This window comes from Trachurus trachurus, assembly GCF_905171665.1.
Source record: "Trachurus trachurus genome assembly, chromosome: 18".
Taxonomy (NCBI): domain Eukaryota; kingdom Metazoa; phylum Chordata; class Actinopteri; order Carangiformes; family Carangidae; genus Trachurus; species Trachurus trachurus.
The window spans coordinates 16,626,332-16,637,186 of NC_139909.1; the positions used below are offsets into that span (position 1 = coordinate 16,626,332).

Sequence of the window (10,855 nt, forward strand, 5' to 3'; positions counted from 1 at the left end):
TTGGGGGGGGGGGGGGGGGGGGGGGGGGGGGGGGGTACAAAAAAAAAAAAAAAAGCAGTAGTTTCTCTCCCGTTCCCTTATAACTATGGTACAGTAATAGTACAAAGAAGTACAGCAGGCAGTACATGTGACAAAAAAGGACTGATCCGAGTCAAAGACACAAAGTGAATCAGTGGAAATGTCTTAATATCAGCAGTTTCATCTTGGTAGAAAACAACGAATGACTTGAGCAAAAAAAAAAAAAAAGGAATTAAGAATGACAAAATGTTACGACCAGCTTTTTTTCTTTTCTTTCCTCCATTCCTCCTCAAAACATCCGTAGCTGCATAACCACCGCCGCATTATCATCATCATCAGCATCATCATCATCATCAGTGTGTGTTGTGAGGGGGAATGTTGTGTGTGGCGCACACCCTGCTCATGTGACAGGAGTGGCAGAGGAGATGCGAGTCCAGGGGGAAGCACTGCGAGCCGGGCTTATCGGAGAGCTGCTTACCACACTCCTGGGGAGGAAGAAAGATGCAGATAAGGACGGGAGGGAGGAATGCTTTAACACAGGAAGTCGACTTCATTGCGAAAAGCCACATCAGAACAGCGCGTAACTGTGGTTTTCTTCTTTTGGTTTCCTCCTCTCTCTTTAATAGTGTGATATTTTAAGGGAACAGAACAAAATCAAGGATCACTCACCTCACATTGGTAGCACTCGAAGTGATAGTCCTTGTTCATTGACACGACCCTGAGGATCTCTTCACTGCCCTGAGACACAGCACATAGTTTTGTTTTCAGTCTTATTGGAGCACTTTAAGTGTGAATCATCAGAAATTAATGCTGGGGAAATACATGCTCATTTCATATCCCTGTAATGACCATTCAGCACTGCACTTAAGAAAACTTCAATAAAAAAAAACATCTTAAATTTAAAAAAAGAAATACATGCTGGGGAACACTCATAATGTAAGACAGTTAAGAGAAAGAGTAAGAAATGCACATGTGCATGAAGAGCAGGCCTCAAACTCACTCACCTCAGTAGGTAAGATGGGTTGTAAACAGGCAGCGCACTTAGGGGCAAAAGTCCTGTAGGGGTGACAAGTTTTTTTTTAGTTGAGTAATGTCTCAAGGGGAAGTGGGATGAGTAAGAGACATTCTTCAAATCTTACACATGTAAAAATGACATTTCCTAACAACATCCATGTCACATGTCAAAGACTCATAGTTTTTCAGTTAAGGTTTTTCACACTTTTGGACCACAAGACTTTGATAACAAAATTAGGAAAACCCTGCTCCTCTGTATTTCAAAGTGTGTTTATTTTAATTCTTGTGTGGGTGGGTGGACACATGAGGAAATGCTTCACATACTCTAAAAACACTGTGTCCATGTGTTGTTGCTTTACTGCAAGTTATAAAAGTTAGTTCCCACCATGTAATTTTGATTGGACTAGAATCGAGTCATTCAAACAGCAGCGAGACTTTTAACCACATATCGCTCCGCTTTACGGGTGTTTACGTCAGAGTGATTGATAGCTCTGGTTTACGTTAATTTGCGCTACATCAATGGCCGCTATATTGAATATTTTAGACCGTCATAAACTTCGCAAAAACTAAACGTATGTCAAATGATGTCCGTCTGGTCACTGGAAGAAGATAAAAGGTGAAGAAAGAAGCCTGGATACTTCAACTACGTACACCGGAGCTGCCGTGTAGCCGAGTAGCTAGCTAGCAGGTCAGGAAACTGTTGTGCTGCTTAGCAACAGTCCAGCGCCATTACAGTCTCAAAAGTAGGTCAACGTTGCTAAACCAACGCTAATTGAAGACTAGAAATAGTAAAAATACAAACAATAAAGTTGGATAAGACTATTTTTAAGCATGGATTTGAATAATAGGCTACTGCACAGATTAAATAGAGATGTGAAATTGAAATTAATTCCAACATATCACATGATATTTGGGAAGAAATATGTACTGAAGTTCATTTGGTAACTAATTCAAATGTATGGAGGTAATGGAAGGTAATCATGAGTTTTTTCAGACACTTCATATTATGGCTAAATTTAGCACAAATAAATGCTGGAGAAACTGTGGTCCTCACATTGGCAATCAGACCCACATATTTTGGTTATGCCCGAAACTGAAAAACATTATGGCAAGAAGTGTTTGAAACACTTAATTAAGTATTTGGTGGAAATATTATAATGAATGGATGGACCCAATAGTGGCTCTACTATGTCTATTACCAAAAGGCTCAAAGGAAGAGCCAAAAACTATTGTTGCTTATTGGCTGTTAACTAATATATCTAGGCGCCTTATAAATAAAATGTGTTATTATTATTAATATCAATATGGCACTCGTAAAACTGCTGTATAAAAACAATATAATACGTGTGATGTAGTGAGTTTCCACACGGGTACAAGGCCGCCATGACCGCATAGCAGTCGTGTTGCTTGAACAGGAAGGGGGACATCTATCAAAATGCCACAACTGAGCCGCATTTAAACAGGTCATATGTCTCACTTGTTGTAGTCGGCGACACAGTAGATGTTGCTGTGCTGGTCCACGGTGAAGGGCACCCCGTCCAGGGCCTTGGAGCACACCACACAGCGGAAACAGCCCGGGTGGTACGAATTCCCGAGAGCCTGCAGGATCTGAGGGTGAAGAATGGTGAGTCGTGTCAGAAAGTAGTATACTGATTTAAAAAGATTAAGTCACGTTTTCATACAGGCACAGATAACTGTCCCATGTCACTAAACATCCAACACAAAGAAGACATTGCAAGATATTGCCTAAAGAATAACCTATTTTTCATATATTATTTTAAATCTTAACTTTATGTAACATATTACCACCTCCTGAGTGCTCACCAGTCACAGCCCTCAAAACCTGGAAGTGGTTAAGCCATTCAAATTATGCAGAAAATAATGTGCAGAGGATGATTCACAGGCACTCTGGTAGCTTTCTATTTATATTATGGGTATTATGTGGTTCAAATATGGTAAAAAAGTTTTAAGATAATCACTACAGAGCCCCCATTTCTTTATTTATCAGAAGCCAAAGGCAAACATTCCTCTTAAATCTGCCGTGGGAACCCGAAAAGGAGCCAACAGAGAGTGACGTCACTGAATTTCTCTGTCCTCTGGGAGGGTGGATATGGAGGGTGGAGGGGGTGGGGGGTGGGTCTCTTCAAAGGAATTTGGATGTAAGTAACTAAAAATTACCCAGGGAAGGTTAAAGGGTTGGAGTCTAGTCCTTTAAATCCAACATAAGTCTACGTGGTTAGATGTATTTGTGCATCTCTTCATGTGGCAAGTCTATACACACATGCACATACACACACAGACACACACACACACCCCTCTCACCTGTTCAAGAATAAGGTGGCCACACACACTACACTTCTCGGCAGCAGCCTGGAATCCTGAAAACTGTAATTAAAACAAAGAGATTACCATTAGGAGAAAATCAATCCTCCCGACTCTCAGCGCGTCTGAATGTGTGTTTGTTCGTGCGTGCGTGCTTGTGTGTGTGTGTGTGTGTGTGAGTGTGTGAGAGAGAGAGAGAGAGAGAGAGAGAGAGATGGATGACAAAACACGCCTTGACCTCAACTCTTACCATGTAATCCTCTTTACAGTACACAGAGCCACTGACATTGTAGAAGTCCTTGTTTCTCAGGGTGCGCCCTGCGGAGGGAGAGAGGGATGGCAAGACAACGCAGCGTGATAAACATTTTAATTAACAGTGAATGTTTTTTTAAGAAATAAGCTGTTTGGAGAAGGTGTGGCAGCAGCGGCGGGGGAGGCAAAAAATTCAGACTTAAAGGGATAGTTCAACATTTTGGCAAATTGGCTAACCCATTGCCATAATCCCTATAGTCATAGCAGTAGGTTCGTTACCTTTAATTGTTGGTGCAAGCTATTTTTAGAACGACAGAGCAGAGCCGCGAGCTGCTCAGAGCTACGCTACGGAGGCTAATCATGGGACTTTTTGGTTTCCCTCATCAAACTCATCAAATACACAATCCAACAACTCCGAAACGCTCTGGTGGACAAGTTGCGACCTGCACAACGTAACGTTACGATTGGAGTTGTTGGATTGTGTATTTGATGAGTTTGATGAGGGAAACCAAGAAATCCCATGAGCCTCCGTAGCGTAGCTCTGAGCAGCTCATGGCTCTGCTCTGCCTTTCTAAAAATAGCTTGCACCGACTACTGCTAAAACTACAGGGATTATGGCAATGGGCCAATTTGCCAAAGTGTTGAACTATCCCTTTAAGTTCAAATACTTTTAAATCATCATTGTTATGTTTGGGGTGGGGGTGTGGGGGGGTCACTCACCACAGGACACACAGGTGAAGCAGCGTGTGTGATACAGGTTGTCCAGAGCCTGGCAGGCGTTATCTGCCCCGTACACGCCTTTCCCACACTTCACACAGGTTCCTGCCGACACACACACACACACACAACGTGGGGGTGAGTGAAACGGACACACAAACATGCATTTAAGCTCGGCGGCTCTTAGCACTTCGTTTACGACGCATTCCAAGAGGATGTGTCTGAAATCCAACTCCACACAAAGTGTCAACACTTGTAAATCCTCTCGTTCGCACCACCTAGGGGATTTTCACACAGTTTTAAAAACCCGGCGCTCCCCGTGCCAGCGCTGTTTGCTCATCCACTCCAAGTGTCTCTCCGTTAAAGCTCTGTTATTAAAGGGAAACTCCGCCGGATCCAACTTTTCTGGCAGTCGTTGCAGTAAAATAGGAGACTCTTTCTTCTGGAGTTTAAAAATCTGACTTCAAACCCCACATTTGGAGCAATTTGGAGATTAAACAAGACCTCACTCCCTCTTGAAGTCAGGAACATTAACTAGCACAGGAAACAACAGCACAGCAGTGGTAAATTACAGAATGAACGATCATTTTTTTTCTAATCTAAGTCAGTGGAAGAGGTACTTTCACTTTTCCGGCTCTTTTTTTGTCAGTCTCAAGTTGGGGATAAGGTTTCGAGGTTTATTTACAAGAAGGTAAATAAACAGTTCTAGGTCAAGATTAACATGTTTTCTAATTTTCTGCCTCCAGGCTGTAAAGAAGCAGCAACTTTAAGCCACTCAAACTTTTACAACTAACTCCCTTGTGTTCCTCATCCAACAGAAAACAGCTTGGTAGACGCTGAGCACCAGTCAGGGCACTAAATGTAAAGTGGAAAATTGGTGGTGGTGGTGGTGGTCCGGGGCAGTTCTGTGATCTATTTAAGGGTCTGCCTGCATTTTTTCCCCTTTCTAATGTGGCCGAGGGAGTTGCCACACAAATCCAGCATTCCTGCGCCTTGCTGTTCCCGATCTTGGACAGTCCCTTCGATATTTAGGAACGGGTAGGCGCTCGCTGCCAAAGCCAGAAACCAGAGAGCCCAGGACTTAAAAACTTCAGGCTTTAAATATATCATCTGAAAATTGCTGCATAGCTGAGAGACAGCACTGTAGCTTTAAAAAAAAAACAAAAAAAAACGTGTAGAATAAAGTTAATCTTAGTACAAAAAGTAAAAAAAATACATCTGAAAAATGCCCCAAACTAAATTATAACAACTCTTTTTGGTTCCTAAAACTACTTAGAGTGTAAGAATATGTATCACATGACTTGTTTTGTGCCCATTTCTTGTTCTTTTCACCTTGTGAATAAAAGACACAACACTCTTTCATTTGCTTTTCCGCAGATTAGCGCTGCTGAGTCACTCTACGCTATTATGATTTATAGAGGGAATATTCTTCTTTTTTTACTTTCTTTTTCACCAGTGGGGATTTTCTGGTGTTTGGCATTACCCCATTACACAGGTGTGTGTCTGTGTGGGGGTGTGTATGTGTGTGTGTGTGTGTGTGTGTGTGTGTTGGCGGAGCGTCTGTCTTCACGCCTCACAGCCTCTGATTTCTTCCTAATGGCTGAGAGGAGTACAGTATTGTGTGTCCCCTCTGGGCACACATACCTGAGCAGAAAAACAGGCTACAGCACACCGCCCCTGCACACGCCAAGGCAGCATTACACACACACCAACACACACACACACATGACTCACACACACACAGTGCGTTACTGTGGCCTGAAGTCACTCAGGGGAAACACACCCTGCCACAGGGAAACAATACACACACATATACACACATATTCATCCAGGCGGCCACAGTGCCATACTCCTAACCTGCTCCAATCACACACACACACACACACAAATAGATCCTCAACTCCGGTTGACTCACAGTAATGGCCGGACGTGTGTTGGAGTCGCAGCGTTACAGCAGTTTAATGTCCATGTAGACACGCTGCATTAGCCCTCTGTGTGCGCACCGCACTGTGGCAAATCGACAACGCCTGCCTGAAACATCAGCTGACTTTGCCTGATGTTTTGAATACAGGTGTGTGAGACTGAATTATCTCTCACACACACATCTACAACTTTGGGGTCTTTCTACTTTTATTACTTTAAGGATATTTAAATGTGACCTACGTGTTTTGCCTCTTCAGCCAAACACACGTACTTGTCTGGATCGGTATCTGAAGCCTGAGCGCTTTCTTTTTTCTTCCTCCTACATGCTTTGTGTATTACAACTCAACATGTCTCTGCAGGTTCTGAGGTACCAACCATCCATCCATCCATCCATCCATCCATCCATACTCTCTTTCAACTATTAATCTGTCCATCCATCCCTGCAACCCTTTCATTTGGAGAGAAACCTGTGATCTGACACCAGGCAGCGGAGGAGAGAGGACAATAATAACACAGTGAGGGAGGGCGGATGCTGTGTGTGACCCAGCAGCAGCAGCAGCAGCAGCAGCAGCAGTGGCGCTCTGTGTGAACACACGAGATGCCATGCATGAGCTGTGACTGCAGTGGCTCAAATTAGGGGATGTGATTTAACAATTTGTGTTAAACACAGCTCAGTTTTTTGCTTGTTGAGCATCCCTCAAAACTTTTGTTTAAGTCAGTAATGCATGAATGCATCGGCCGATATTCGCCCTCGTTGACCGACACCGGTCATCGGAAAAAACTGATGGGCAGTGGCCGACGTTTATCTGTTCAGTGGACTCAGAGGAAAAGCCAGTTTTGTTTTTCTCTTTTTGTTCAAGTTAAGTCAGCGAAAATGTCATTTTTTTCTGAGTAATGAAGATTTCTTGGTTGCCTTTACACAAAAGAGGAATAAACAACAGAGAAAAAACATCGGTACCAGCATCGACCATGGGTTAAACATCGGTATCGGCCCAGAATTTCACAGTCGGTGCATCCCCTAGTTTAGTAAAGAAAAGTAAAAAAACAAAAAGGTCCTCACCAAAGTACTCCTGGCGGTTCTCTGCTCCTCCGACTCCTGGATCCTCCTGAGGTTTGCCCGGCCCCGCGGCGGTGGAGGGCCCCAGTGTTGTGGCGCTCGGTTTGGACAGAGCGGTCAGGGCGAGCGACTGCTCCTTCAGCATCAGGCCCTCAAGGAGCACGTCGCCCTCTCGCACCGCGTCTCTCAGCAGGAGTCGGGTGAGCTCCTCCTGGTAACGGGTGCCGGGCAGGTCGGAGTAGCTCGCCCTGTCTCCCATCATGCCGCCGCCGCCGCCGCCGCCTTCTTTGCCTTTCACACCCACCTGCTGCTCGTCCCACCACTCGGGGCCGCCCTGGTAGCACGTCGCCCCCGGACTCCCGACAGCAGGCGGGTAGGAGTGTCGACTATCGTAGGCGCCCGGACGCGTCCCTCCATCCAGGTACTGAGCCCAGGCCTCGACAGGCGTAACTCCGGCCCGGCCTGGAGCGCCATAACCAGTCACAGAGCCCGCCGTCGCCATGGAGGGCGACTGCTGCTGCGGGGGGATGCCTCCGGAGTTGGAGTAGCGAGAGTCGTAGCCGAGGCTGATGCCGCTGGTCCGGTTGCTGCTGCAGCGGCTCCCCATGGGGCTCCCTCCGCCGCCGCCGCTGGCCGTGCTGGAGGCGAAGCTGGACCTGGGGCTGACCAGCACCGACTCCTGGAGGCTGAACGACGAGCGAGGGCTCACGGTCGGTCCCGGCGGGTAAAAGAAGCTCCCGCCGACCACGCCGCCACCTCCTCCGGTCACATCGGACGGACGATGCGGCGGATGAGAGAGCGACGCAGGCCGGGTGCTCTCCCAGAGTTCGCTGCCCGTGCTCAGGCGTTTGTAGAACAGAGCCTCCTGGAGGGAGAGACGCTTGTGCCTCTCAGGCTCGGAGAGGTAACCGTGCTCGGCCATACCGCCGCCGCCGCCTCTGGGAGCCGACCCGTACCCTGCAGCAGCGGGGTACGGCGGCGGGACAGAGTGAGGCGGCGGCTGGGAGAGGAGCTGCTGTCGCCTCACCAGCTGCTGCAGCTCCAGCGAGTAGCGTCGTTGGTTGAGGGACGTCTTGGAGCCAAACGCCCCCAGAGGGTCGCACTCGGGACCCAGGCCGGACTCGCGCCTCATGTGGGAGTCCACGCCTTCGCCGAGGTAACAGGAAGCTCGCTGCTGCGGGGAGCGGCGCCTCAACGGGGCCAAGGTGGAGGGGTGAAGCGGCTGCTCGCCATCTGAGGGTATGATGGTGCCCACCACCACCGTGGAGGAAGTCTGTGGTGGCGTGAGGAGCTGCGAGGGAGCCATTCCCATCCCTCCACCCCCTCCTCCTCCTCCTCCTCCTCCCCTCCCACCGACTGGAACACATGCATCGCTTGTGGTTGCAGGGGCAAGCGAGAACTGGCCGGGTCTCGAGGGCGAGGCAGCTGCAGCAGCGCTGGGAGCTGGTGGCAGACCGCTGCCCCCGCCGCCGGCTCCAGAGTTGGCGTTGCTGTTGTTGGAGTTGTTGGCAGAGTCGTGTTTTTTCTTTGAACTGTTGAATTTCACACTCCCAGAGTCCGTTAACTTTAACCTCCCCAATAACTTACTTATCGGCTTGTCCATGATGAAACCTTCCTCTGTCTTTCTTTCTTTTTTTTCTTTCTTTCTTTCTATCCTGTCTGGGCAAAGTCAAAACCTACAGCTTCCCCTATAAGTTACAGATTAATGTGCTCAAATACAGTGTGGGTAGATGTACAGCAGAAGTAGATCTACAGCTTTCACATAGACAACTTGAAACGTCAGGTTTCAAACTCTATTATGACAATTAAAAAAACACAAAACTGGCCTTGAAACTAGCTCAAAGCTAAATATGGACCCCTTATATATATATACATATATATAAACACACACAATAAATACAGAACAGATAAATAATAAGACTTCTAAGACATTTCAGGGTGGTTACATGACTAAAGTCCTCTGAGTCATCTGGTCGGCCCTTATGTGGAAAACCCACAGGCACAGGTAGGCTGTGGTGAGCCAGAATCCATCGGATTATTAGACAGTTACTAACAGTTCAGATCAATCCAGCCAGGGAAGCAGGACAAAAAACATACATCCAAGGACACTTTCTGTGTGACCTATGGTCGTGGAGGGCCTCCTTTGTGGACCCTCATGTGGCTCCACATCTGCATCTTTCTCCACTGAAATGTGCTTCAGCAACCTCGGTTTATAACATACCGTGGTGGTGGTTATCCAGTGCGGTGCGTTTCATACAAGTGATTGTGTGTGTGTCTCCGTTTGGATTTTTCTTTAACAAAAAAAAAAAAAAAAAAGAGGAAACACACACACACACAAAGCGGAGAGGTTCAGCAGGATGCAGGCTCTCACCACTTCATGTGGGGTCCAGTGTAGACAGGAAAATAAATCCGTTTGTGCACAGATACAAGTCGACTCACCCGACTTCTGCCATTCATCCCATAAACGAGACAAAAACAAAACAAAACAAACAAAAAAAGCGCTCGGTGCAACTTTAAAAACAAAAACGTGATCAAGTTGAACTCGGGGGCGACTGGAGAAGAAGGAGAAGGAGAAAAAACACACACACACGTAGGCTACGACACTCCTCGGTCCGTCCGTCCATCCGCCTGCCTGCGCTCGGCTGCTTTTATCATCCCCGTTTTTCAAAAAGGAGAGAGAGAAAGAAATCCTGCTCCGGGACTCGGTGGAAATAGTAGCGGAGAAGTTTTGGACACAGAGAGAGAGAGAGAGGGAGAGAAGGAAATGAGGGAAAGCGCAGCTCCGTTACTCAGAGAGCTCAGCGGCCCGGCGCTGGACTTAAACTAAACGAGCCTCTCGAGATAAATAAAATCCCTCCCCGTGTGCATTGCACGGTCGACAACTTTGTTTCTTTCTTTCTTCCCCCTAAATAATTACTTACCTCCCCCCTCTTTTTTTCTCTCTCTACTCAGCTGTCAAGTTATTATCGGCAGATGGAGCCACTTCCGGTTACGGCTTTTTCAAAATAAAACCCCTTCCTTTGCTGACAACTGAATGTTTAATACACACAAATGATGTCTTTACCATGTCTGTACCACTTACCAATGATTTTATTGTATCTCTATGATACATATCATATCTCTATGATATGTGAAGACGTGAACGACAACTTCTAACAGCCTGAATGAAAAAATATTTCATTCACTGCACAATGTGTCTTTAAAAAGGATAAAAAGATTTAATCTGATTCCCAACTTTGTTTACTATCTAATATCCACAGGTCAAGGCTGTGGACAGGATAAGGAGACGCCTGCTCAGGGGGCCGTAAACCATAAGGGCCACAAAATCAACCAGGTTTGCTTTGTTATTTCATTTCTTCATTATATTGTTGTCTAATGGCCTAGGCTACAGCAGTTCTGCAATAAAACCTCACCTGCTTCAGATAGGTGCTGGTCCAACATGATGGTTATTTATGGTGCTGTAACTGTATGAAATTATAAAAAGAAATGTTCCGGTTGCTTAGTCTACTACTCCCCAAATGATGTAAATTAGGGGAGATAAAACTGATAGAA

General features: G+C 46.3%; 1 protein-coding gene across 1 annotated transcript; it reads right to left on the reverse strand.

The window, feature by feature from the left end:
• Nucleotides 1–278: 278 nt before the first annotated feature.
• Nucleotides 279–9,266, reverse strand: ajuba (ajuba LIM protein). Its single transcript, XM_083993226.1, has 8 exons — nucleotides 7,307–9,266; nucleotides 4,327–4,428; nucleotides 3,605–3,672; nucleotides 3,355–3,417; nucleotides 2,510–2,640; nucleotides 1,023–1,074; nucleotides 688–756; nucleotides 279–503 (listed from the first exon to the last, which is right to left on the reverse strand). Exons 1-8 carry the CDS (start codon nucleotides 8,904–8,906, stop codon nucleotides 372–374), a joined length of 2,217 nt encoding a protein of 738 aa, XP_083849352.1. The 5' UTR covers nucleotides 8,907–9,266; the 3' UTR covers nucleotides 279–371.
• Between the last annotated feature and the right edge of the window lie 1,589 nt (nucleotides 9,267–10,855).

What these genes read in the sequence shown, in the direction of transcription:
- ajuba (XM_083993226.1), bottom strand. Translation starts at nt 8,906, where the DNA reads ATGGACAAGCCGATAAGTAAGTTATTGGGGAGGTTAAAGTTAACGGAC. An exon ending in GCCACCTTATTCTTGAACAG is followed by an intron (nt 2,641 to 3,354) that starts GTGAGAGGGGTG and finishes CTTCACCCTCAG; the next exon opens with ATCCTGCAGGCTCTCGGGAA. An exon ending in TGTGTCGCCGACTACAACAA is followed by an intron (nt 1,075 to 2,509) that starts GTGAGACATATG and finishes TCACCCCTACAG; the next exon opens with GACTTTTGCCCCTAAGTGCG.